Source organism: Plectropomus leopardus, chromosome 7 (assembly GCF_026936395.1).
Source record: "Plectropomus leopardus strain MGB_pleo_1.0 chromosome 7, ASM2693639v1, whole genome shotgun sequence".
Classification (NCBI taxonomy): Eukaryota; Metazoa; Chordata; class Actinopteri; order Perciformes; family Serranidae; genus Plectropomus; species Plectropomus leopardus.
The window spans coordinates 15667321-15695071 of record NC_142182.1 but is presented as its reverse complement, the minus strand read 5'-3'; the positions used below and the strand labels follow the sequence as shown (position 1 = coordinate 15695071).

At 39.7% G+C, this 27751-nt stretch overlaps 2 protein-coding genes across 4 annotated transcripts; one reads left to right on the top strand and one right to left on the bottom strand.

Moving 5' to 3' along the window:
- Nucleotides 1-203: 203 nt before the first annotated feature.
- slc41a2a (solute carrier family 41 member 2a) lies at nucleotides 204-14853 on the bottom strand. 2 transcript variants are annotated; one of them, XM_088080032.1, is made up of 12 exons: nucleotides 14761-14853; nucleotides 14002-14137; nucleotides 11767-12199; nucleotides 11367-11474; nucleotides 9054-9125; nucleotides 8775-8919; nucleotides 7795-7941; nucleotides 6671-6818; nucleotides 6393-6472; nucleotides 3452-3583; nucleotides 2564-2712; nucleotides 204-2482 (listed from the first exon to the last, which is right to left on the bottom strand). In XM_088080032.1, the coding sequence occupies exons 3-12, from the start codon at nucleotides 12136-12138 to the stop codon at nucleotides 2306-2308; spliced, it is 1530 nt and encodes a 509-aa protein (XP_087936158.1). In that variant the 5' UTR covers nucleotides 12139-12199; nucleotides 14002-14137; nucleotides 14761-14853; the 3' UTR covers nucleotides 204-2305. The 2 variants fall into 2 exon arrangements, with proteins under 2 accessions (XP_087936158.1, XP_042352384.2); XM_042496450.2 differs by lacking the exon at nucleotides 14761-14853 and adding an exon at nucleotides 14461-14677.
- Nucleotides 14791-27647, top strand: washc4 (WASH complex subunit 4). 2 transcript variants are annotated; one of them, XM_042495525.2, is made up of 33 exons: nucleotides 14791-14962; nucleotides 15802-15941; nucleotides 16053-16106; nucleotides 16195-16260; nucleotides 16769-16814; nucleotides 16921-16988; nucleotides 17080-17162; nucleotides 17368-17410; nucleotides 17516-17619; nucleotides 18003-18123; nucleotides 18348-18471; nucleotides 18553-18680; nucleotides 18804-18964; nucleotides 19053-19179; nucleotides 20012-20137; nucleotides 20238-20345; nucleotides 20501-20647; nucleotides 20747-20826; nucleotides 21260-21365; nucleotides 21660-21776; nucleotides 21980-22148; nucleotides 22865-23019; nucleotides 23130-23204; nucleotides 23287-23391; nucleotides 23486-23620; nucleotides 24043-24151; nucleotides 24283-24349; nucleotides 24669-24755; nucleotides 25098-25245; nucleotides 25414-25510; nucleotides 25599-25795; nucleotides 26289-26385; nucleotides 26585-27647. In XM_042495525.2, exons 1-33 carry the CDS (start codon nucleotides 14902-14904, stop codon nucleotides 26644-26646), a joined length of 3513 nt encoding a protein of 1170 aa, XP_042351459.1. In that variant the 5' UTR covers nucleotides 14791-14901; the 3' UTR covers nucleotides 26647-27647. The 2 variants fall into 2 exon arrangements, with proteins under 2 accessions (XP_042351459.1, XP_042351458.1); XM_042495524.2 differs by having other exon boundaries at nucleotides 14792-14962; nucleotides 26582-27647.
- The last annotated feature ends 104 nt before the right edge of the window (nucleotides 27648-27751 follow it).

Genomic DNA, 27751 nt, shown 5'->3' with positions numbered 1-27751 from the left:
TTGTTGTCCATAAACACTAAATAAAGCAGGCTTCTGTTGTAAAATCAAATACTCAAGAAGTTATGTACTTAACTGGAACTGTGTGAGCCTTGTAGCCTCTGTAGTTGTGTGCGTCCTCATCTTTGGCAAAATGCTTGAAACCAGAAACAGCAAATTGGCAGCAGGTTAACTCATGATTGAAAAAGTTCCATGAGATCTGAAAGTCTTACACAGAAGCATTTATTGAAGGAGAATAGAGATTGTCAGTACAAATGAATCACTATGTAATGCAAACCAACTCTGTAGGTTTACTTCCTGGCATGGAGAACGTAAAGGAGGTGTATGCGACACTCAGACCATATCTAAGATTCAGAGTCTGAGCTGGGATTGCCTGCACACCATGGCTCTCAGTGCTGCTGACAGAGTTATCAGTGTTAACCTGCTGGGGACCAGAGGGTGGATGCTACACTGTCACAATGATGTTGTCGCCATTATCAGTGTAACCACAGCGTGCTTGTAGTGCAGAGCAGCAATGTTTAATTATTTTTTTTTTTTTACTTAAACAAATTAAGCATTAATCTTATGTTACTGATCAAAAATATAGTAATTTCACAATCAAGGTTTAGCATATATTTTTGTATGATCTCTGATGTGTTTTTGTAATATAATACCACAACTTAGTGTGTGGAACTGAATAGTGCAGTGTTTCACCTGCTCCCTTTGAGATAATTGGCAACATAGAAATGCAGAACATCAATTTATCTGTTAGTATAGTGGCAAATGCTCATGGATAAAAGATATAGGTGTACCGAGAGAAAATATTACCCCTGCCAAGAATTAAGGATGAGAGTGGTACAGGCAGTGTTTTGCTATTTATTTTTGAAAAAAATCATGCTGGGCATTGATAAAAAAAAAAGATGTAATTGCTCAGACAATGTATAATAGCTGAACTGCACACTGCCTGACCAGGCACCATTATATTCTGCGACGACCATATAAAGAGATATTTTTAATGGTGTAAAATAAGGTTATACTACACCAAGCTATATTGTAAAAAATTGTATTGGGCATTGGTTACTAAACAAGAAACTACCTAAGCTAACCTTAGACCCCAAACACACTGATCGAAAAGTGTCGCCAGCAAATCCATAGATGTCCTATGGTACCATGCATCCGAGGTGTGCTGCTCTCTTGACCCTCTTTACTTTTCTTTAATTTTAGGTGTGGAGTCATACTGCTTGTCAGCATCACACTTGGCCCAGGCAGCCAATCAAGTTAAGCTTGAGGCGGGATTTCCGTGGTATTATATATTATATATATATATAATTTATCTTATTTACTCACCTAAATGTATCATTACACTGAATAAGAAAAAACAGTAAATGTTATCATTGGTTGGTCTTTTATTTCATTTTATTTTTTGCTTGCTATGAATCAACCTTAAATTATAATAGCGCTTTGAATAAACCAGACGGTCACTCAATACCTGCATGGGATGCTGAGTATGTCCTGCACATGACGTAATACGAAAGGAATCTTCAAATAGCTATTTTCAGCAAACAAACCTCAGACGTTCATGCTGGAGTCCGGCATTTGCTTCCCATTTGAATGTGATGTTTATTTTCTACACCTAAACATATAATAGAGCATAATATGTGGGCACTTAAGTCCACTGCAAAGTGGCAATATGTGATGACTTGGGATGAGAACGTGTTGACAGATTGGGAGGGCAATGAATAGCTGAATAGCAGGATCTCTGTGTAAAAAGGGCTTATATCTCATGATGCAGAAGTTTCATGTAAGCTATTTTCTTTAAGACAGAGAGATAATGCATGGTTAGATGACAAATTTTAATCACTTTTGAGTGCCCGGTTGTGCGTTCAGCACTGCTCCAAAGGCACATCACATTGTTTTGCCCAGCGCTCTTTGCCAAGGTGTTTTTGTAATGGCTGCATCTGTATCAACACATATTGGTGTGAGTAGGGCTGAAGTCACGTTGTATGTCACTCAGGTCATATGCAGTGAATTCTGAGGGGAGACTGTTGGCAGAGTAAAGCATATCTCTTGCAACCTTGGTCCCCTGGGAGACGGAGACAGTCCAGCCTTATTATGAAAACTGCTCTGAGCGGTTACTCCTAGGTGAAAGAGAGTTGAATTATTGCTCTGAGGAGGAGACAGGTCATGTCCTCATGCCTTGTTTTTTATATGGTGGAAACTCCTTCACAGCACTGAGTGCTTTAATAAACATCCTGTAAGTCAGGAAACTGTATAGCAAGCAAAAATGAAGGCTCCTTCGTGTGTTCTCAAACCTTTTCTTGCTTTAAACCTATATACTGCCTGAGTCACCAAAGCACCATAGCATGACAAAGGCAAGAGAGAGGAGAGCAGTCCCCAGTAGATCTCCAAGGGCAGTGAGGTAGGGTATTGCATAACTGTCAGGGTCTCTACCCCACCGCCACAAACCGTGTACCATACAGTCAGCTATGCACAGCAAGGAGAAGACCTAAGAGACAGACATGAGTGACATTGTGAAACAGTGATGAAGCATTCAGTGGAAAAAATGACCACATGTTTTGAGACTGACCTGAATCAGGGAAGCAGTCAAGAAGACCACAGTCAGGAGAGGACTGGGCAAAGTGTTGCCTCCTTTCATAAGGTGAATGGTGTACAAGAAGACAAGCTGACCAGGGATCACCAAAAACAGCAGAATCTGAGCCGATCGATGGTTTGCTCCTGCCATGACAAAGCTCAACATCATATTTGGGTAAGGGACCCACCAAAATTAGTGTGTGCATGTGGGTTTTTAAATGTGGGTAAACCTACTAAATATGAGCGACTGGCTATATTCCCACTGCCACTGAACTAACCGCTAGAGAGCGAGTCTGCCTTTTTGTCAGCTGGCGTGTGTGTTGTCTTGTTGCTGTGTCCATGCAATGTCACGGACAGGCAGGAGAACATATAAACAGTACAGGCAGTAGGATCAGAGGTCTTTGAAAACATTTCAATACTTATTAAGGGCCCCTTTCAATCTCAGATGCATTTGTGTTTAGACTGGTGTTTTAGTGCTGCTTAGTAGGAGACGGAGGGTAATTAGTGACGCAGCATCATTGCATCTTGCCAGTTAAAGAGCTGAAATTAGCACGTTCACTCGGGTGTTGGGGTCCCATAAATGTCAATAGGAGCCAGAGGCAATAAAAACCTGTGTCTACTGCAGAGTGATCTGTCCCGAGAGTGAATGCCGATTGTACACATTCCCATTGCATTAAAAAGCAAGATGTTAGCGGGATTTTTTGTGAAGTGGGAATGAGGCTATTGTGTGTGTGTGTGTGTGTGTGTGTGTGTGTGTGTGTGTGTGTGTGTGCGTGTGTGTGTGTGTGTGTGTGTGTGTGTGTGTCTGTCTGTCTGTCTGTCTGTCTGTTGTGTGGTATGTGTTTACTCTGTATCTAAATTTTTTTGTCCTTTTTATTGTTACCTGAACCATAGAAAGTGCGACAAGGGTTGAAGCAGCCCTTGCGATCTTCAGGGACCTCTCCAGGTGGGAAATTCAAATGCAAATTGGTAGAGATGCGACTGGACTGTATGGAGACGAGGTTTCCTCCAATACCTGAAAGAAAAGGGCAGGTGGGGGGAATTCAGACTTCAAACATTTCCCTCTACAACCTCAAAGGATTTATGCAGGGGTGCTTAGGCAGCCCTGTATTAGCTCTTTGGCTGTTTTAAGTGCATACTTTTTAATGCAGGACAAAGTGTTGAGCGGGGAATGGGGACTTTGTAAATAAAGCTTGTGTGCAGGTCTTCACTGTGCCTGTTAGACTTTTTTATTTAAAATGTATTGAATACTTGAATGATTATCAATTCTTTAAAAATAACAATTTCATTTAGTTTTCTTCACAGAAATGACCTCAAGAGTATTTGAGTGCGTACGAGGTTTTAACTCTGCAGTGAGAAAACAAAGGTATTACAATCAACCAAGTCGTCACCAAATATTGCGCAGTAATAAGGTAAATTTAAGTATATGAGAAAATGAGTTTACATGATGCAAAAATGGTAGCTATACAAAGGCCAAACAAAGGCAGGGATGAAGGCCTCTACTAAAACTAAACAATTGCACCCGAAGGAGTTGGAGCCTTTCCAGGAGGGTGTGTTTGGTATATCCTCCCTGCCGCAGGTGGGTCATGCAATTGCTTCAGGAGATCTTTCTCGGGACTTTCAACATAGGCCTATAGTATTTTTAGTTGTTTGTTTTCTTACACCCCTGAAAATCAGGACAGTTCCCTGTGAAGCTTTGGGAAATGTAGTGATAAAATAATGCCATTGAGAATGCATATTATAAACAACTATGAAGGTCAGTGAAAACCTGATAAAGATAATGAATTTGACCAGCTGCACACACAAATATTTGGAAAGTGCCTAAAATGGGAAATAGGAGAGGGTGAGAAAGCATACACCTTCGTAGTTGTTGAGCATGATCTCCACATATGGAAACTGAAATCTGATCCGGAGTGCCTAGCTACTGTGTGGTCTACAGTGTTAGCAGAAAATGACAGTATTTAGTTTGAAACATGAGTAAACATTTAAGCTATTTGTTACCTACGTGTGGTAATTTAATTAAACAAAGTTGCGTTTGTTGTTAAAAATACACGAGTGAAGGTCTGGGAAATAATGGTGTCAAGGGAGAGATAGGGTTAAGACGTGGAAATTACCTAGAATGCCAGCTTAAACCAGACACGATTAGAACTGAAGCCAAAAGATGAGAGAATAAGAAAGAGGAGACTCCTGGGTCCCCAGAAAAGGATGGAGATACCCGAATTCTCCAAAAGAGGATAAAAGTGAGCGTTTTGAGAGTGTTAGTTAGTCTAATCCCGGGATTGATTCAGGTTTGTTGGTGTGTTGTCAAAGACCACAATAAACTCCCTTTTGCAACTGACTTGGCTCATCCCCAGTGCTGCTTGGCAGAAGCTACTACCACTTCTGAAGAAAGCTTGAAAGAACAGCTAAATTGGATCCCAGTTTGAGTTAATTTTACATAAATCTTCTGAGGTTTTTTCCACAACAGCACTCCGACTGAGTATTGGGACCTCAAGGTTTAGAACCAGTTACCTATGCCTAAGGCACAGATATGTACTTCCCATAAGTAGACAGATTTCTCCAAAATTTAAACACAGGTGTTGTTTATAACTCTTCACCTGCTGTAATCAATCACAAGACCCCACAAATATATCCTTTTTTGAAGGGAGTCTCATGTTATTGTTAACCTGGCTCCAGTATTCTACACACTTGACTCCCAGGCTTGACCATCCCTAGACCTCTGACCTCAAGGTCTCTTTGTGCCTGACAAAATAAGGACCATAAGAAATGGACCATAATACACCTCACAGGTTTTGCAATAGTAGTGTTTATAAGCCCATAATTAGTAAATGCTACCACAGGTCATTTTCACACAGATATTGTTAGTATGAATTTTTAAGATTATGTATCCTCCATAGGTAGTTCAAAACTCTGTGTCTACCTCAAGTAAATATCTACCTATATGGTGAAGTCTTAGTGCCTGCAAGTTAAGTTTGACCATGTATACCTGAGCTGGACAAGTGCCAGCAAATTTAGCAACACACACATGTCTCACTCCTCATAAGAAGTCTAGTACCTGACATGTTAGTAACTGATACCTACCATCTGCGTCACAGCATTTTATAAATACTACTGCCTTTCTAAGTGATATGTGTGTCAGCCAGATTTCTATGTTTTGTGTCAGTTAGTCTGCGTTTAGTTTTGTCTTTGTCTGAGCTGACCCAAGCGCCCGTCTTTCTTGTATTTGTCCTCATCTGTAGTCTTGGTTTTAGTTTGTCTTTGTACTCATCTACATTTATATTGTACTTGTTTATTGTACTCGTGTTTGTTGTAATTGTAATCATAATTGTATACTTATACTTGTACTCATATTAAATGTATGCTGACTGAAGCTTTAACAGGTGTCTCCACCCTTAAGATGTCATCACAGAAAACTCATACTAACAGATATAAAACATATACATGTTTGCAATCGAGTGGCTGTCGTCTTTAGCTTCTGCAGTCTTCATTTGCAACTTTTAACAGAAAAGGCAAAGTTTTATATCACCTCGTCCTTGTTGTCTTTTTTGGAGTCAGTTACAGTTATTGTAGGGTCCTAACAAGAGTTTTGATGAGGGAGAGGGAATTTTTTATGGATCTTGGGGAGAATCTCACAGTGGCAGGGAATCGGTGAGGCTAGGAGGTGTATATGGCAAAAATAACTAAACACACTGGGACGAAATGTAGCCCAAGGCTTTAGCCATGACTAATAACTGACATGTTTTTAGGTTGTGTTTTTTTTTTTTTACATCTTCATCTCTACAAAAAGTAGCCCATAAATTCAATTTCAAAGGAGGACAACTCACCATTGATGACTGGAGCATAAACTATGATTCCTGTCAGGTTTGGGTCTGACACAGCTTTGTCCAGAATAAGTCCTCCAATACTAAAAGAAAGGGAACCAAAAAAAACAAAAAAAACAACCTTATTCCCCAACAGTAAAAATCTGTGATGGAACAGTGATGGAAGCAAGACATAGAATATCAAATTTTAAAATCCTCACCACACCTAAATGTACAAAGTTAGATTGAGCTTGATATGGGCATGCTTTTGAAGAAGTTAGTTACAAGATTGAGGTGAGTACCTGCTGATGACCATCGCCGTGATGATTGGTTCCCAGCCTGTGCGGAGCAAGATTTGACTGGCTGGATGTTTAAGTGAGATGACTATCCAAACAGGAATCAGGAACAAAAACAACAAATCCACCATGTACAGCACGTAGGGATACAGGTCTGTCAAGAGAAAAGGTCAGTAGGCTATTTATACCTTTAGTTTCGACCAGGAATCAGTTTGAAACATTTCTGTTCATTATGCCTGTGCAAGTTCCCACATCATGAGCACCATCTGTTGGCTGAAAGTGAATTTACATGACCAGTTACTCATGGGAAAAGGAGTGTTACTTTTTAAGCCATTGTGGTCATGGGCAGATTATTAGACAATGGCCCACTGGGCACAGATATGCAAGGGGCCCCACCATCTCCCCTACAAAGGAGCAAATACACAGATTTTCTGGTGGTTTTGCATCTCTTTGTTGTCATTATGAAACTTTAAATGGTCTCACTGATATAATTCTGTGTGTTTTTTTGTTTCTTGTTTTTGTGTTGCTTTGTTGTCTTTCTGTGTCTCATTGTGATTGGCTTGTGTCTCTCTGGGATAATTTTGTGTCTTTTCTGGTTGTTTTATGTCTTGTCTGGTCATGTTGCATCTTTTCGTAGCTGTTTGGCTCGATTGATGTTTTTCTTGTCTCATTGCGTTACTTTTTGTGTCATTTGGAAGAAATTTGGGGTGTGTCACTTTTTTATTCTGCATATACTTGTGGTTGTAATGTCTCTGTAGTCATTTTGTGTCTCTTTATGGTAATTTTTTGTGTCTTTTCTTTTTTTGGTTGTTTTCTGTCTCTTTGTTGTCACTTTCTTTCTTTTTTGGCTGTTTTTTTTTCTTAATGTAACTTTTTTTGATTTTGTGTCTTTTTTGGTCATATTGTGTTGATTTTGTAGTCATTCTGTTTCTCTTTGTATTTATTTTGTGTATTTTTGGCTCTCTTTTATGTAATTTATTGATTGCAGTTGGTGGCGAGGTGACCCTGGCACTGGGCTCATTGGCCTTTGCCCCTCAGGCCTGTTCAGTAATTCATCCATAGTTCTGGTGTATATTATTTAGATTAAAATAAGCATACAAGAGTTTCTTGTTGGCCTTATCTCTCTTTACCTATGAGGGAGTAGAACCAGTGACTGAAGCAGGCCAGCAAGGCAAGAGTGATGAGATCCCCAAAGCTGGCAGCCATGGGTGTGGCCACGTTATCAGGGTTGATTCCAAACCGTTTGGACCCAATAATCACCCCCACCATCATAAAACCTGGAGAATGTTAAAGAAAATGTACATTACTTAATTTGTTAGTAATATGGGGTCATTCCTGAGGTCATACATTCTGTCAGAAAGACCTGATAAATTTACTTTATTGACTTCAACCGATATGGAGTTAGAATCCCCCTAAACTCTTAATTTCAATATCACTAATCAATTTTAAAAATAAAGGTGAGATAGGAGCAAAAAGAAAAGGAAAGTATGGAGTACATCCTGTGCATGCAGCCCATAACTTCTGTCCACACTTTAACCTCTGCAGCACTGAGCTGTCAAACTCAGTTTGTGCCCAAAATTTAAATTGTGGGTCGAGAAGACATTCAGCAACCAAATCTGGTAAGCCCCATGCACAATTGATTTAGATGGCCTAGATGTGCCTTGCAACAGTCCCTCTGTTAATAAACCCATTTCTAGAATAATTTCTGTCATGGAGAGCAGCTCACTTGAGAGACAATTTCCTGAGAAAGTGCATTTTGTTCAGGTACTTTTGGAAAGTTTGCTTTGAAAAAAAGGTTGAAGAATAACTTTAAGTGGGCTTAAAAACAAAGAATTAATACAGGTCATTATAAAGAAAGTGTAGTGAAGAATAATAAGATGTAAAAAGCTGGCCCAAAACAGAGCAAGGACAAATGGATTTCACAGAAACACAAGGGTCAGCACCTGTAAGTGTATGAATAATTATGCTTAATTGACTCCTGACGTGGAGGGTGAAGCAGAAACAAAGAAACTGGGACATCACAAGGTTACTTGTCATGGTGATGTGTGTAGGAGTGTGGTGCACCTATCTGAGGACAGTGGTTCAAGGTGACGGCAGGTTTTGTTGTTACCTTGAAGCAATGAAGCAATGAAAGCTGTTGAGACACTGGTTGAACACAGGAGCATTACGTGCTGTAAGGGCATCTTTGCTTCTGCCATCCAGCCCAACAGAGTCGCCATCAAAGAGGCTAACAGGCCGAGCACTGTGGCTTGTAGCTGTAAGAAATGTTCACAAGTTATATTCATCATGCATAATTGTGAAAATAAACAATGAAACAAAAATGGTTAAATCCAAGATGAAGTACACAATATCAGTCACAAGTTGTTTTTCCAAATTACAAACAATGCACCTGCTTGAGCGCCAAGTTCCCAGCAATCAACATCCACTTTTCACTGGCAGGTTCCATTTTTCCTGTGTTCACCTAAAAACATCACATATTTGTTAACTCATGTAAAAATGCAACATTTGAAAATGACCCACGTAACAGCTGAAACCTTAATTTGGCGATGAAGATCATGAGATATGACTGAAAGCTTCAGAATCCTGTTCAGCATGATGCTCTGTAGTCTCTGTTCAAAAGATCAGCATCAGGGGCCTCTCAACCATCCCTAAGTGCCTCCTTGTGGACAGAATTAGAACAGCACGGGTCAATAGTTCATCCTTACACTGCTCTGATGTGTTAATTACCAATCAAGGCCTCGGCCAATCAGGAGAGGACATCAATAAGGACTGGCTCCAGCTTCATGCTCTGAGCAGACAGTGTTGAAGATAATCCACTACACTTCAGCGAGTTGCCTTGTTTGTGGGACATAATTTATATTTCCTGGATTGTTTTATTCAATGCCATTGAGGACTGAGAGATCATGTTGCTGTTGTTTTTACCATCGGTTTAAATCTGTGGTTAATACATTTTCTCTGTCCATGTTTCTCAATTATTTTATTTAGAGTAATATACTATTTTCAGTATATTAGACTAATTTATATTTCCTGTTAATTATAGTTTGTTTCGTATAGGTTGAATACTAGTAAATGGCATCATTTCTAAGATAATTAATGCAAGTCTTAGTATTTATCATGTTTCAGAAACCACACGTCAGTTCACAATCCTGTAAAGAGTGGCTACACTGCAAAAATGGCCTGTCAAATTTAAGGCCAAACACCCTAGATTTAAGCATACTTGCACTTAAAAGAAGCAAATTTGGCTGCCAGTGCAGTAAGCAAATTTTGCTTGTTAAGATGTCTTAAAACCACTAAAACTGTGTGACTCTCATTATAGCCCATAAAATCTTGAAAAAAGATCAAAAACACTAATTTCAAGCAATTTATTTAAGCCTAGTTGGACATACTAGTGCTTAAAATAAGGTTTCTATAGACCTGAAGTGGATGTTTCCAGACTTGTCTCCTGTATCTAGTTAAAAATAACTCAGAAAAAGACAAAGACGCTTAACAAGACCAGGCAAATGATATTTACTTGAATTAAGTCAAATGATCTTTCCTAGTCAGCACTAGATAATCCATTTATACTTAAAACAAGACTAACTAGATTTTTTAATCTAAATATAAGATTATTACACTTGGTTAGATAGGCAGTTTTTGCAGTGTAGCATTATGTAGGAGTGTGATAGTCATTAAAAAACATTATAGGGACATCATCTGCTTCTCAACTTCTAACTTGGTGATTTCAAATTCATTACAGTAATTCAACCTGAGGATTTTTTAAACATAGGTGGTCTTAAGCTTGGGCTCTTGTAACCAACACCCTCTCCATCACAGTCTCATTTAACCCCTTGTTAGCAACCATCCTCACATCCTAGAACAACACCTTAAAGCCATAAGCTTCTGTTAACTACAAAAATTATTTCAGGCTTCTAACCAAAAACAATGACTTCAAGATGAGGGCTAAAATGCTATCACATTTGAGTTTTGGGACTAATTTTTGGAAAACTTTATATGGCCACAGAACAGGATTGACTGAAAACAAACTGCAGTGCCCATTTTGATTGTAATGAAGGAACACCCCACCCACATGGACAGATTATGAGACTACCTAGGCACATACGTATATGCAAAAGCCTTTCGGCCCCTGCGCCTGTACCCAGTCAGCCTGTTCAGTACTCCATACATGATGAAATAGTTTTGGACAACAATGGAGCTCTGTAAACAATAATTAGGATAATATTTCATCATTTTCTTCCTTTTCCCAGAATATCATCATTTCAGATAATCTGAAGTTTGCGGACAACTGGTAGCATCAATATGTCTGGCAGGATATTGTTCTGCAGGTTTATCTGCTGCTATTGTCTTCACAGGTCTGTGTGGAGTTTCACACAAGGGCTCAAATTCCATGATGCAAGAAGGCAAAAATATTATTCTGAGAAAGAGGTCATAGTTGCTCGGCCAATTTTTTTGTTATTCACTTTCACTCCAACTCTGTTTCCCAGCTGTGTCCACCTCATTGCATTTGTTGTATTGTGTATTATTTTATACTGTAATGTTTTAGACACATCTTACTTATGCCTTGTGGTATTTCTTTGTAATTGTTAACATACTGTAAGTAGTTTGTTGACATGATATTGCCTTTTGTGTACATAATTGTACATTGCATGTGATTTGATTAAAATTTTGTGTGCACATGTCGGTGTGTGTGTGCACACACACTCACCGCAGTTGAGAGTCTTGAGGCTAGAGTCATTTCCAGGTTCCCCTTCATCCCCAGCACTGCAGGGACCAGAATAAAGAGCTCTGTGATTTTCTGAAACACGTCCCAGTTCTGCCAGAAAAGCAAAGTTTTAAACTTAATATAGAGGATGAACCACAGTCAACACCAAAACAACAAACACAACATGAATTATCTTTGTTTTCAGCCGAGGTGATGCTCACTGAAAATAAACACAGTAACTTTGAAAGTCAAATTACTTCTTTTTTTATCTTTTAAGTCATTAGTTCCCGGCAAGATGAGAATGTTTTCGAGACACAATCTCCTTGATTTAGCTCCCAGGCATTTTGAAAGGCAAGAAATGGTAACAATACTAAACTGTAAAGGACTTCTCTGTCCTCCTCACCTGAACCAGTTCAAGCAGCATCCCAGCAGAGACAGTCCCGAGCCCAGCCAGCAGAAATGGCACCAGGATCTGAAGCACCACCCAACAGACTGACTCAGCAGGTGTACTGGAGCCACCTGCATCCTTTGCTCTCATGGATCCACTGAATCTTGAACTGCCGTAGAGATGTTCCGGGAGTAGATAGTCTGTCTCAGTGTACTCCTGTGGCTCATTATGGAGACTGTTTTCAACTGGTGAAATATCAGAGCTAAAATGTTGTGCACCTCCAGAGTGTCGCGATGAGGACAGGTTGGATCCGTACTGTTGGCTGGTGCCTCTGCCCACAGACCCACTTGGGGGCTGTTTTGCATCTTGTGACTCTGGAACAAACATGATGTAAAGCTGGCAGGATGCTACTCCTGCGGCTCCAGCTCCTGAGGAACAACGGCACCCACTGTACACCGGTCACAAAAAGGGAAATAAGGGAAATAACACCAAAAAGCATGTCAGTGAAAAATAACCAGATACTGAATAGCATAACAATAAAAATAGCTGTAAAAGTTAAGGAACTGTTCATCCCCAAATAAAAAAAACCCACAGTTTTCCTGTCACCTGTAGTGCTATTTATTAATTAGGCTAGGATTGTTTTGGTTTGAGTTGTCAAGTATTAAAGATTTTGGAGTTGTCTGCCTTCTCTGGAACATAATGGATCTAGATAGCACTCGGCTTGTGGTGTTCAAAATGTCTCTTTCCAGAAATCATGACCCTGTGACCCAAGGTGATCCAACAGACGTTGTGAGCAGTTTCATGTAGGAACTATTTTCTTTCTACTGAATGATACTCACCAACCATATCACTGCACAGGAGGAAATGTGCATCTGGTCTACTCATGAAGGAGAGGCTCAAGCTTGTCTCAGCACAAGATGTAAACATAAATCGCGTCCTGCTCGGGTGTGGTTCAGTAGAGAGAAAATAGTTCCTACACGAAACTGCTCACAACTAGATCTCTGGATCATCTTGAGTCACAGGGTCATGATTTCCATAGAGAGAGACATGCTGCTGAGTTTTTCTAAATGTATTTCTTGAGCACCACAAGCTGAGAGCCATCTCGTTCCATTATATTCAAGAGAAGGCAGACATCTCTATGGCCAATATCTCTAACACTCGGCTCACACCAAAACAATCAAGACTAATAAATACAACTGGTAAGAGGGAAACAACTGTATTTTTGATTTGGGGGTGAATTGTCCCTTTAAGTAAAAAGCTAAGCATTTAGTTATGAACTCTGGTAGCCTACCACACAAACAAGTACTGTGATCCTGTATAACTTATGTAACTTCCATGAAAAATCAAGTGAGCAATGCTGGCATGTAGAAAGCTTGCTGTCACAGAGGCTGTCTCAGAGTCATCTGATGGCAGATTGCCTGCATTATCATTCTTCATGCCTGTTTCCCATCAGCAACACTGAGGCTGTGTTGTGTGACGCAGACAATGCTCTTTATTTGAAATCCCTAGGAGATGACCAGGTACTGAACAGCTGAGGTTATCTTCTTGTATGCAAGAAATTGTACAAAATGTGTAACTTAACTTTATTCCCATTCTGCAAAAAAAAAGTTATATCAACAAAAATACTTGTTAACAGTTTATCTGAACAATCAACTTCATCCTTTTGAAAAAAGTTGAAATAATGTGGTGTCCATATAAACTTAAACTACTTTTTAGAAGTTGAACTGAAACTTTGATAGAGATATGTATACCAATTTATGATGTTAAATATTCAAAGTCAAACATCTTTAAAACATCAAAACCTAAACATGGTCAGAAAACATACAAGCACCACACTGTTGTGAGCCAAAGATATAAAATCAATTAAGTGTTTGTTATCTACAAGGAGTCCTGTACCCACAGATCTGCAGATGCACAAGGGTATCTACAGGAAAGCAGGGTACATCAAAACATTGAATAATCAAAGAATTTTTTTAGTTAGGCACGAATCATCTCCAAGATCGCTATCAAAGTGTTGAGGAAAAAATAAGAACTTAGGAGAAAGTTTTAATTCTCATGTCAAATTAATTTGTAATGCTTAGTTTCTGGTGTGGCTGTCTCTCCAGAAGCTCTGCTGCTCACACAGATACAGCTGCAATCAATGTGTCAATATGTATATAGGCTACAGTATATTTCAAATGTGATAGTCCAAGCAACATTTGGTCTATAGATAGAGAGTAGCATGGCAGAATAAATGAAAGAATGGGTTACCTTTAATGTGAAACCATAGGAGAAGGAGAAGCATATAGTGTCACACTCCACTGCTAACCGTGACTCTTCCTTGGGGCCTCTGTCGTCCTCTGAATGGTGCGCTGAGTCTTCAGTGTGACACTATCTCAACACCCCTCTGCATGCATGCATGCATGTGCGCGCACACACACACACACACACACACACACACACACACACACACTCATCACATGGCTTTCACTCTCTCACTCCTTCTATCATGTCTAGTTCATGTACATTCAACAGACAGCAAGACATGCTCACATATTTGACAGCAATTTGTTAAAAGACGTCCAGTGCTGATCTGTGACCACATTGTAGTTATTGTTGATTCATCTCATAGAGTAGTTATTTACCATAGCCTATACCACAGGTAGTTTTTTTAAACAAACAAACAAACAAACAAAAAAACAATTCAACAAAAGTATACAAATAACTAACCTTTTTAGAAAGTTGGTGTAATTTCTTTCTGAAGCATTTGGAAAAAGGCAACCAGGAACTTGATAAGAAATGTTTTTAAAATTATGCCTCAAAATTATTATTTTTAAGCACCTTTTCACGGTCATTTCCCATTAAGTTTGCGCAGGTTTCAAGGGTTAATGATAATCACCATCATCTGCCATCTCGTCGTCGCCATTATTTCAGGTTAAATTGGCCTATTTGATCACAATGTTTTAAGTAGAACAGAGGTATGGATAAGAAAAAAATACTATCTGTCTGTCTGCCTGTCTGTCTACTTACTTACTGACGGGGTGACATCTCTTCTGGACTCCATTTCCCATGAGCACTGCCGACCATTCACAAAATCATGAGACCTATCATGGGACCGTGTAGCTCCAGTCGCTAACAGCAGTGTTTTGGGTCACCGTCGATGCCTGCAGTATGGCGGTAGAAACCATCGCACATGACTGGGAGTTTGACCGTTTTGACGACGGTTCACAAAGTAAGTACAGCGTCCGTTTCTGACCTGCAGTGACGCGTTGCGGCGGGGTAAAGTTAGCGGCATTAGCCGTTAGAGCTAGCTTACGCTGCTAGCAGGATGCTATGCCATTAGGCGCCGTCTATTTGCTGGCAAGAACGAATTTTACTGTACATTGCAAACAAATGCCTGTCAAAGGGACACATTTTAAAATTATTTTTCTTAATTCACTAAAATTAAATGTCCAGCACACGCAGCCCGGTTGTAATGTAAAGGGTAAATTCGTAAAATTAAGTGAAAGCAAAGTTAGCTGACGTTAATCACCACCATCATTCACATAACGTTAGCAACAGCTCAGTAGTTTGACAGCTTAATGACACTGAAGTAATTTTGACAGTAGCCCATATACATATATGTTTTTTTTGATAGCGTATTGTAACGTCAACTCCCTATGAAAACCAACAAAGCTGACAGAATAATGTTTTAGTCTGTCTTCCTGCTGTTTATGTTGTTTTCTTCCCATTGAAATATAGTTAGTTTAGATAAATAATAAGATTCACCGCACACAAGCAGGCTGAATTGCTTCTTCTTTTATTCAGTCTTCATTTGAAAGTTTGCAATCAACGCTTTTCGCCCTTGGTCTCATTAGATTTGCCTTACAATACATTGCACAGGTGTTTTTAATTAATAAGGCTGCAGCTGCACTGAATCCAATCAGCAGCAGGTTGGACAGCCTGCTGAGTAGTCTCCGTATTTAGTTTTAGTCATATGTGTCTTTTGGCAATAAAATTCATATGTAGGCTGTGAAAAAATGATTAAATTTGATTAAAAAAAGAGCACAACTTTTACCCTCCACCCCACAGAAATACACACAGAGGTTCAACTGAAGAACTACAGCAAGTTTCTGGAGGAGTACACCTCCCAGCTAAGGGGCATCGAGGAGGCTCTGGATGACTCCATCGGAGATGTGTGGGACTTCACTCTGGACCCCATCGCCCTGAAGGTGAAACACCAAACACCAGTGACTGTACATGAAACCCCAAAAGACTGACATTGTGTCTACACAATTTAACCCTGTGCAACTTCCTTCCCTATACTTTGTTCTCTTTTTCAGCTTCTCCCATATGAGCAGGCGTCATTATTGGAGTTAATTAAAACAGACAACAAGGTAAATAAAGACAAACAAAATATTACTTTTAAGTCTCAAACCCTTTTTACTTTTTTGAATATTGACTTTTGTTTTGTGTTGCATACAGGTTCTGAACAAAGTCATCACAGTTTACGCTGCTCTCTGCAGCGAAGTGAAGAAGCTCAAGTATGAGGTAAGTTTGGATGAAAAGGTGCTTTTTTTACAATTGTGAGGTTAAGTGTGGTTTGTGTTTTTTATCAGATCTGCCTACATTTGCTTAAAGATGCCCTGTGGAGTTTGAAGATTATTGAGTGTATCCTTGCAGTCGAACTAATTTGAAAATGAATGCCTTCCCATCCTTATAAAACTCTTGCAATGCCAATTTTTAAAGAGCACATAAAATACAACATTGTGTATGTCCATGTTTACTAGCTTGTAGTCTATTTCTCTGCCCTTGCTGGTGCATTGGTGCAAACCTTGTGTTACCTCCACCTGTGGATCAGTAGAGTAGTGCGACACTACTGGCAAGACTGGGTGTCACATCAGTTGTGACATAGATAAAGAGAAGAGCAGCTCCGTAAGAACAGCAGAGGTCTAAAACTCCAGAGGGAGCATGTTAACAGATGTTTATATCCTGTGTTTGTGTTGTGCTACAAGATACAAATTCTCATTCTTTGTCCTGAATTTATGTTTCCTTGCAGGCTGAAACCAAGTTCTACAATGGCTTATTGTTCTATGGAGAGGGAGGTAATCTGTCAGCTATTGCTATTTATGTTTGTTCTTGGTTTGCCTTCAGTGGTACACAGTGCTGTTTCATTGAAGAATAAGACATTTATGCTAATTTGTGTTGCAGTGTCTGACACCAGCGTTGTTGAAGGAGACTCTCAGATTCAGATGGGCAGATTTATCTCATTCCTTCAGGTAGGCAATTAACATTTTCTATTATACCATACTATGGTTTTAAGTAAAAATCCAGAAAACATTGATAGTTTCCCTCTTTGTTGTTTAATAGGAGTTGTCCTGTTTTGTGTCAAGATGTTATGAAGTGGTGGTCAACATTGTTCATCAGCTGGCTGCCCTCTACAACAACAACAAGTAAGATCCATCCACTAAAGCAAGCAAAGTTACACAGTGAATCCACTGTTCTTGTTGGATTGGCCCTCTTCCCATGTTGTCAAGAGTGGCTTTGTGCACTTCACATGCAGACAGAACAACTTACAGACTGCTTTTCTGGTGTACTTACTGCATGCTTGGCTCTGTTTCAGTGTTAAACAAAAGCATTTCTCCTCTCACATTTCAGGGGTGCAACAAAAATCATTGAATCCTCAGGTGTCCACTTCCAGGTGGGTTTTAAGATTTGGTTAATTTTATTCATGTCTTAAATTCAGTTCTCAATTTCATATATCTAAATATTTTTTTTCCATGTCTGTTGTGTACTTTCTCTACAGATAGTGTACGAACACCTTGGGGAGTTGTTAGCTGTTCTGCTCACACTCGATGAGATAATGGAAAATCATGGCACGCTAAAAGATCACTGGAAGATGTATAAAAGGTAACACACACACACACACACACACACACACACACACACACATCAGCTACTGCAATCAGAGGGATAAAAGAAAAGCTAAATTTTAGAAATCCAAGTTTTTGGTACTGAAGACAGCAAACAGACCAAGACATTATTAATATGTATCTTAATACTATTTAGCATGTCACAGTGTCTTACAAATGTTGTTTTTGTTTTTTTACGTAACTAAAATATATGTACATTGATTTGATCTAGAAAATATTTTGTTTTTCCAGCATTTTCTGCATGTATACCTAATGTAATCCCTTTAAAACCAGATAGTAGCTCATGATCTATTTCATCATTGCTTTTATACATAATCTATATTGGCTACAGTCCTCTGTAAATGCATTCTCTTGTTGCAGGCTGTTGAAATCTGTGCACCATAACCCGGGGAAATTTTCCATTCCCGAGGAGAAGTTGAAGCCATTCGAGAAGCTCCTGCTCAAGCTTGAGGGACAGATGCTGGATGGCATGATACTGCAGGTTACTTCTTTTAGACCTTTATTATGTTGCAAAATTCATTTTCTGAGGATGAGGTGTATGCTAACAAAAGTCATTGTCTTTAGTTTTTGTGCTAGTCTGCAAACAGAGACTTCATTTCTCTTCTGTTTGCATAGTTCATTTTAAGACATAATTCTTATGCATATATAATCTGCTCATGTCCTCTAAGTAGCATTAATCTCATGATGTTTACAACTGTGTGACAGGCCTGTGTGGAGCAGAGATTTGATGATCCTGGGGAAGGAGTAGCAGTTGCCAAAAACAGCGCCTTTGCCGAGGAGTTTGCCTCCAACATTCGCACAATATTCGCCAATGTTGAGTCAAAAATTGGTCAGTTTCTTCTCTCAGGATTGATAAGTATCACTTCCATTTCCAGCAACTTCAAAGTTATGCCTGTGTCTGTTTTTCTAGGTGAACCATCAGAGATCGACCAGAGAGATAAATATGCTGGCGTTTGTTGTCTCTTTGTGCTTCACTTTCACATCTTCAGAAGTGTCGACAAAAAGTTCTACAAGGCGCTGCTGGACGTCTGTAAAAAGGTAGTTTAGTGTTTCTGGAGTGCCTCATCTCTCAATTGTGACAGCTCTGTTTATTTTGCTTTTATAATCTCGTGACAGTGGAAACATCTCACTCATGTGTTTTGTGTGTGCCCCTTCCTCCAGGTTCCAGCTGTTACTCTCACTGCCAACATCATCTGGTTTCCTGACACTTTCCTCCTCGCTAAGGTCCAAGCCGCAGCTAAACTGATGGATAAGAAGAGTCTACAGGCCATCAGAGCACAGAGAGACACCTACCTGCAACAAAGAGCTCAAACACTAACAAAGTCAGTCAAGACAAAAACATATATCTTTTTGAAAATCCAAGTTTTAGATTTGTGGTATCTGATTGTTTCTGTTGTCTCCTCTCTTCAGGGATGTTCAGTCCTACTATGTGTTTGTAACCTCCTGGATGATGAAGATGGAGTCCATCTTGTCAAAGGAGCAGAAAAGCGACAAGTTAGCAGAAGACCTGAACAGCAGGTGTAATGTGTTTGTTCAGGTGAGGACTTACAAGGCTCAGCAGGACTATGGAGCAAGACATGACATTTACATTTTTCCAATTATTTTTTAAAAGGGATAGTTCCGATTTCTGAAGTTACATTGTATATACTGCTTTGGATGGGGGCAGAAACAAAATATGTTTAATGCACCTTTAAAAAAATGCTCTTTTAAAATTCTCTGGTAAAAATAGTTATTTTACCACGCTGAAAACAGGAACTGCTGGTCCTCCTCTGCCTTGATCGGTTAATAGGTCTGTGTTATTGTTTGACTTTGGTGTTTAAAAGCATTAATTCGGATTCACCAAAGTCACCCAATAACATAAAATAACTAATCAAGGCAATGGTAGACCTGCAGCTCCTGTGTTAAGTGAGTTAAAAGTATTGTGTTTGTCAAGGGCGTCCCATGGCTTTGAAGAGAGCATAGATTGATAAAACAGCTTCAATTCCTCGCTGAAAGGGGCTATCTGACAGCAGTGTAAAACAGTAAAAATATTCCAAATATAGTGTACACTTTAAATTATGTTGACTTTTTTTATGTGGCTAAGATCTACTATAGTAATATGCACAACTACCCCATACTACCTCACTTCCAAAAATCTGAACAATCACAATAAATTCAGCTACACCTGATTAGGTGCGTATTTGGCTGGTTTTTGATGATCTTCAAGAACCAGCCAAATTCCTGTGCTGCTTTTATCTAAATATGCTTTCTGGAAGAGTCATTTAATGATCAACTGACCAGATAATGTAAAAAGTTGTGAGCTTTTCCATACACGTGTGTTACAAGATATAACTTCTTTTCTAACAGTTCCTCCTGTTTGTCCGTTACAGGGCATCCTGTATGCATACAGCATCAGCACCATTATCAAAACCACCATGAACATGTACATGTCCATGCAGCGGCCCATGACCAAGACTTCTGTCAAAGCTCTATGTCGACTGGTCGAATTGCTCAAGGTATGTGTAAGCCTTTGAGCTTTTTAATGCTTTTCACCATTGTCTGTTTTAGTAAAACTAAATAAGATCCAGTCATGTGATGATGTGTTTGTCCCCTCAGGCTGTGGAGCACACGTTTCACAGGCGGTCCATGGTTGTAGCAGACTCTGTTTCTCACATCACTCAGCAGCTGCAGTCACAGGCCCTCAATGCCATTGGCATCGCTAAGGTAAATACAAACACCTGGATAATAAATCCCATATAATAAATCCCATATTTGTTATTTAAAAGCAGAGTTCACGGAGTAGCAGAAGAATTGTGACATCAGCGAAATGTTTTTTCTAATTAGATGTTCAACTTCATTTTGTTTTTATTTCGCTGAAGAAAAGGGTTATCTCAGACAAGAAGTACAGCGAGCAGCGGCTGGATGTGCTGTCGTCTTTGGTGCTTGCAGAAAACGCTCTGAGTGGACCAAGCACAAAGGAGAGACGCCTAGTGGTGTCTTTGGCGCTCTGTGTTGGCACTCAGCTGGTACGTAGGGAGAAGTCAGTGTTTGATGGGATACAAACAATTCTGTTACCTTGTTATTTGATACCTAGCTTAACAGTGAAATCTCTTGCTGTCTCGTAGAAAACGTTCAAAGACGAGGAGCTGCTTCCTCTGCAGCTTGTGTTGAAGAAGCTTGATCTGATAAGTGAGCTGAGTGAGAGGTGGGATTTTGTTTTCTTTTGATCATGTTGAACAAAAATTTCTAGTCAGTGCATGAAACCATCTGTTTGTGCTCCGTCTGACAAGAGCTGGCAAAGTGATTAACCCTCCAGGCAGTGAAGAAAACTTTCAGAAGTTTAGATGCTGCTGCAGCTTGGCCTGGAGCTGATGTGACGGACAGCTTTGAACATCTTGTCTAATAAAGAGCCAGTAGTTGTGCTGTTATGTCTCATAGGCAAACAGCCTTCAAAGATGTATTGAGAGTAGGCTAAAACCAAACATTTTATGTAACCAAATAATTTAGATACTGTCATCTCAGGTGCCCATTTTATATTTTGGCAGGCGACTGACCTTGATAATCTGTTTAAACAAACATTTTTACATACTACTGGTGTGTTTGGGCATACTAGTGGACATTTTTCCTTTATTCCTCAGGGTCAAGCTGCAGTGTGACTGTAGTTTCCTTTACTGGCACCGAGCTGTGTTTCCCATCTACCTAGATGATGTGTACGACAACGCCGTGGACGCTGCACGAATACACGTAAGCAGACTGTCCTCTTATGTATTGATCACACACACTCATTGTTTAAGAAGTTATGGGCAAGACTCAACCGTGTCGGCAAGGATCACAAAGGATCAGTTAAAGGGGAAACCTACATTGCCAAAGGAATTTTGAAATTGGGAGTTACTGCTTTACCAGACGAATGAAAGTCTGAAAATCAATTTTTTTAACATGAACTTTAGTTTCTTTTTTATGGTTTTGTTGTAATTGTTACCTGTTTTCTGCTTTTGTATGATTGACTTTGACTTTGCGGATGGCGTCTATGATTTGCAGTACATGTTTAGTGCGCTGCGGGACAGTGTGCCCTCCATGTTGCACGCCAAACACATGGAATCATGTAACCAGCTACTGGAGAGCTACGACAAGGAGATAATGGACGTGTTCAATGAGGTGAGAACGCATGACATCGAGTATCCAGATGAAAAGAGGATGTTAGGGGATGAAGTGAGAAAGGAGAAAGAAGAAATATACAGTGTAATGTGTCGGGATGTTTAATTTAAGTAATTTCCAAAGGTGCAATACAAATCCTTAACTCCCATGTTTCTGTTGTACATTTGTGAAACTCTAATCATTTTTTCATCTGATTCTTGTAGCACCTGCTGGACAAGCTGTGTAAGGAGATTGAGAAGGACCTGCGTCTCTCTGTTCACACCCACCTAAAGCTCGATGACAGGAACCCTTTCAAAGTTGGCATGAAGGATCTGGCACACTTCTTCTCCCTCAAACCCATCCGATTCTTCAACCGCTTCATCCACATCAAAGGTGCTTAAAAACTGTATTTATAAATGCACATACACTGAAGTGGATTTCCACTATTGTTCCACTCGCACAAAAACATCCTGTTCTGTCCCAATCCCTGAAGAATGACTTCTACCCTATCCCATCCCTGTGTTGTGTTTTTAAAAATAGTTTTTGTTCATGTTAGAGTGAAATATTTGTATATCAAAACCTATTAAGATTATCATCTCGCCCTGTCCCATTGGCTTTTTCTCCTGTCCTGCCCCTGTCACTTCATATATAGTGAAACTGACTTCAATCCTGCACGATTCAAAAACAAAATGCATGAAATTTTTTTAACATTTTATATGTACCTTTGACATTTTCTGATGGCCTCTACTCCACTTATGACTGAAAAAGCACATGCGACATCCTTTATATAATTTATATTGATTCAATTGCAGATTTCTTTTTTTTCAAAGATTTTGTATTAAAATAACAAATTAAGAGGATTATGTAGCTTTGGCTGAGTTGAGCTCTAAATGCTGTTACTGTTTTATTTTAAATATTTAATTCAGCAGTAGATTCTGTGCTTATCTGTGTGAAGTCTCACCAGTAAACAGTGTGTTGTGAAACCTGGTCATGCCAGTATGAGAAAGTGTACTGTGTATGTTGTGTAATGCTGACACCTGCTGGAAATCTGTAAGATGATGTTGAGGGTTTAGTTAAAATAATTTTTTTCTTTTTTCATGTCCTTGCAGCCTATGTGACCCACTACCTGGACAAAACTTTCTACAACCTAACCACTGTCGCTCTGCATGACTGGGCCACCTACAGCGAGATGAGAAACCTCGCCACGCAGCGCTATGGACTTACGATGACGGAGGCACACCTGCCCAGCCAAACCTTAGAGCAGGTCTGTGTGGTTTCACTGTACACATCATTATTGGAGGTGTAGTTTTTAATAACAGGGGTATAGGTGATAAATGGTTGATTGTAAGTGGATTCCCTGCGTGTTCTCATCAGGGCTTGGACGTTCTGGAGATCATGAGGAACATTCACGTTTTTGTCTCACGCTATCTTTATAACCTCAACAACCAGGTAAGGCGTGTAGCCTCCATATTCACATTCTCTGAACCAGGTAGTTGTCTGTGCTTTGAATACAGTTTTTGCTTTCCAACAGATCTTCATAGAGAAGGCCAGTAACAACAAGCATTTGAATACCATCAACATCCGTCACATCGCCAACTCCATCCGGACCCACGGCACAGGCATCATGAACACCACTGTGAGTTTAAAGTGAAGGAAGTGGTGTATTTTAGTCCGTCTCCATTTGTACTTTTCCTCTCAGCATTACATATCTCCTCTTTTCCTCCATCAAGGTGAATTTCACCTACCAGTTCCTGCGAAAGAAGTTTTACATCTTTAGTCAGTTCATGTACGACGAACACATCAAGTCCAGACTCATCAAAGACATCCGCTTCTTCAGAGAAACAAAGGACCAGTCTGATCAGAAGGTAAGAAAAGGCTCAGTGTCCGTCCAAAGTCATTCATATTACCAAACCAGTTACACAAGCAAGGCACAGTGGACAGATGGTGAATATTGCAGAGGTGGATCTTTTTAGAAAAATCTGCTTTATTTTGGTCGGGTTGGTTGTAACATGAGTTGAGCCCCAACTGGTGAGAGCTGAAAACTGGGATCCAGAGGTTAAATGAACCTGCCAAATGAGCATCTGAAGTTTTCTTATTAACAGACACAGACTTTCTGTAAATCCAGCCTCAGGAGCGGGGGCTTTTCTAGATTTTCTGTTCTTGGAACCAGTTAGTAGTCTAATCCTCCTGAAATTTCTGTTTTAAAAATATCATATCACCAGGCACAGTAACTTGGCACCAGCTCTTGTTCAGTTATAGTTGTCCATGTTTTTTTTTCTTTCTGTAGTATCCATTTGAGCGAGCGGAGAAGTTTAACCGTGGCATCAGGAAGCTGGGCATCACTCCTGATGGACAGAGCTACCTGGACCAGTTCAGACAGCTCATTAGCCAGATTGGTGAGAAAATGTTCTCACCAATCTGGTGAGAATATGAAATGTGATTTGTTCTCGGCATTTAAACTTATATATCTAACTGCAGCTACAGGAAAATGTAAACCGACACAAATTTGCGCCCTGTTTTCTTTCAGGTAACGCTATGGGCTATGTGCGCATGATCCGTTCTGGAGGCCTCCACTGTTGTAGCAGTGCCATCAGGTAAGGTAAAAAAGACTTTTTCAAGTGCTGGTTTTGTATATTTGTGCTCTATTGCAATGTCAATATAAATGACTTGGGCTGAAAAAGTCTGATAAACTCGTGAGCAAATATTAGGATAAGTATTGTATTAGTTTACCACAGATGTAATTTTCACAGATTTTTGTTTAGTTTTTTGTTTATTTTTTAGTACAAATCAAATGAAATAATTAGTCACCAGCACATTTTACACACACATTGCATTAGACTCACTCACTGTTCACTGGTGTATGCTGTCATATCTTACTGGTGTGCTTTTGTGTTGTGTCTGGTTCTCTTCCAGGTTTGTCCCTGACCTGGAGGATATAGTGAACTTTGAGGAGCTGGTGAAGGAGGAGGGACTGTCAGAGGAGACCCAGAGAGCTGCAAGGTCGGGCATTTAAAATCCCTGCACTTTATCTCCGAATTATAATTTGAATGTACTCTTTGTTTAGCATGCCCTCATTTCTGTGATGATTAGAATGGGATATCAGTTTGGTTTATTTTGGATTGGGGTTGTTTTAAGTCCAGCATCAGCTCCAGTAGGTGTTAAACTGATGATTCAGTTTGGGTTTAATATTTCTGTTTTGCGCACACAAACAGCTGTGCTTCAGTTGTGTCTAAGAACAATTAATGTCAAGATATTTTCAGTGTGTTTCTGCTCTCATATCTGCAGAGCTCAAACAATGTAAAAGGAAACATCACCTGTTGTTTGTAAATGTGTCACTTCCAGCATCCTAGATTCAGTGTTGGGAGATCTGACCAGCAACTCTGCCGAGGGGACGGAGTACTTCAAGATGCTGGTAGCGGTGTTTGCGCAAGAGTTTCGCAGTGCTAAGAACATGCACCTGAGGAACTTCTACATGATTGTACCACCCCTGGTCAGTGTCGAGAGCTTTCAATTTATTGTGCAACTACCTACCACACTCGTCTCTCTGACCATTTGTTTGTGTTTAATCTAATCTCTCTGCAGTGTTTGAATTTTTATCCACTGTTCAACATCTCTGCAGCAGTTTAAGTAATTGCAACACAACAAATCTCTCCTATAGACGGTGAATTTTGTAGAGCACTCCATCAACTGCAAAGAGAAACTCAACAAGAAGAACAAAAATGGAGCTGCTTTCACAGATGATGGCTTTGCTATGGGTGAGTGGACTTACGCAATGAGTATACTCAACATACATCAGCTCAGTACTCTTTCTCTTTATTACAGCTGTGTCTCTTGCTCTTGCAGGTGTGGCGTACATTCTGAAGCTGCTGGACCAGTATCTGGAGTTTGACTCTCTGCACTGGTTCCAGGCCGTCAGAGATAAGTACAAGAAAGAAATGAACGCTGTGGTGAAAGAGCAGAGCGTTCAGTCTGCCAGCCAGGATGAGAAGTTGTTGCAAACTATGAACCTCACTCAGAAGAGGCTGGATGTCTACCTTCAGGTACAGCCCTGTTGGATATAGCAAAAGAAAAAACATAAACACATGCACACACACACAAACCCCCCTTCAGCTTCTGCTAACTGGGGGATGTTTACAGGAAGTATAATTTGATGGATTTGAAGTACAGGCAGCATTAAATGTATGCCACATTAGCATTTGGCAGTCCCTGTTTTTAATGTAGCCATGGATGCAGAGACTACTGTCACAAGATGATTTTCATACTGAAGAAAACGTAAAGGTAAAGTGTGCAAAATTTAGGGGGATTTGGTGGCTTCTAGCAGCACATTACAGACTGCAACCATCTAAAACTTTTTACGGCAAGAACTCCTTCAGTGTTCATTATTCAGGAGTTCTTCGAGGCCAAATCATCCACAAAGGTCGCCTCTTTTTCAAAACAAATGAAACCTATCCTTTGCACCTTTCTCTGTATTTTTACTAAATGTTTCTCCATCTGTGCCTTAAAACCGCTGACCTCTGCTTGCTTTGACTTCAGGAGTTTGAGCTGCTTCACTTCTCATTAAGCAGCGCCCGGATCTTCTTCAGAGCGGACAAGACTGCAGCCGAGGAGACTCAAGAGAAGAAAGATAAAGGTTAGATGGGGTTGTGATGATTAATGGAGTCTTTTAATTATGCAAAACCGCTGGCACACCCGCCTTGTTATACAGGCTTTTTTGGGATGATTTTTCATAAAATGACAGTACAAAGATTAATGAAGTGTAAGGTCAGTGTGTCTTCATCCTCCTGTAGAGCTCAGAAATAACTTGCTGCCATTTTTTTACCCACCAGAAGAAGCTTCCAAAACAGGAGGTTCTTCTGATGGCTCGACCCCGACTGAACCAGCCTCAAAGTGACCCTCACTGTGAGATCAGCAGATCAGAGCTCATAACTCGAGTGCTATAAATTGAGGGAAGTAGACTGCAGTGAAATGTGTGTGGAGAAACAACCGGAAACTGATGAAACCGACAACTGAAGAATATTGCTTCTCTTAACGTCTCATGACAAAGCAGTCACCTTCATGAATGTGTTGCAGAAGGTGTCTTTTTTGTTGCCATTCTAAAGAAAAATCAGTGTAACATCCCCACAGTTTTGAAGTGTTTGCAACATTTAATAAATTCAGTTTGGATTTGTAGCATTTACGCAAGCGACTGCATTTGAAAAGGTCAGGTGGCGTAACAAATGTCCGGTGAAAGTGATTGCTTACCTTTGCCATGCTGCCTTTTGATACTTACACATCCAGTCTGGATGGACTGGAGTATTTTTCTACAGTAGAATCCTTGGCGCTCTGTGTGTCCAAAATCAATGGACTGATTTGCAGCTCTTTTGATTTCAGTACTCGCTTCATCTTTGTGTCCAATGTAATAATTATAATTGATTGTCCATTGCCTTTAGTGGCAGCTCTGTTCGTAATGCCTCTGTAGATTTATTATAGCACAGTAATTAGGGCCATTTTGAGAATGTTTTTAATGTATAATCTTTTCATGTTTGTGTGCCATATTTATCTACTGCTAGTTATTGTTTTGTCCATTTTATACATGGTATGAATCATGGCGTGTATGTGCCTTTCTAAACTGTGGATACCTGTATCAATAACATAATTTAGAAATAATGCATCTAAACAACATAAAGTTTCTTGATCTGTGGGTGTAGCACAACGCAAAGTTTCATTATTTCTCTGCAGCACTGGAGATGTATCATTACATTTTTATTTCCCAAATTTTGTATCTATCAACATGTGGTACATGTGAAAATGAGGCCGTTATTTGGTCAAAATTACATTCCATGAATTGACTTGCTTGATAAGAAAGTTCTGTAAAGTCTTTGAAGACTAATAAAAGTTGCACTTTCAACAGAATTTAACGTCTCCGGTTTGTAATAAAAGCCTTCAAACTATTACAGATCACTTGCTAAATGTTACCTCTGGATGTTTCCTAGAGTAAACCTAAAACTAATCTTTAC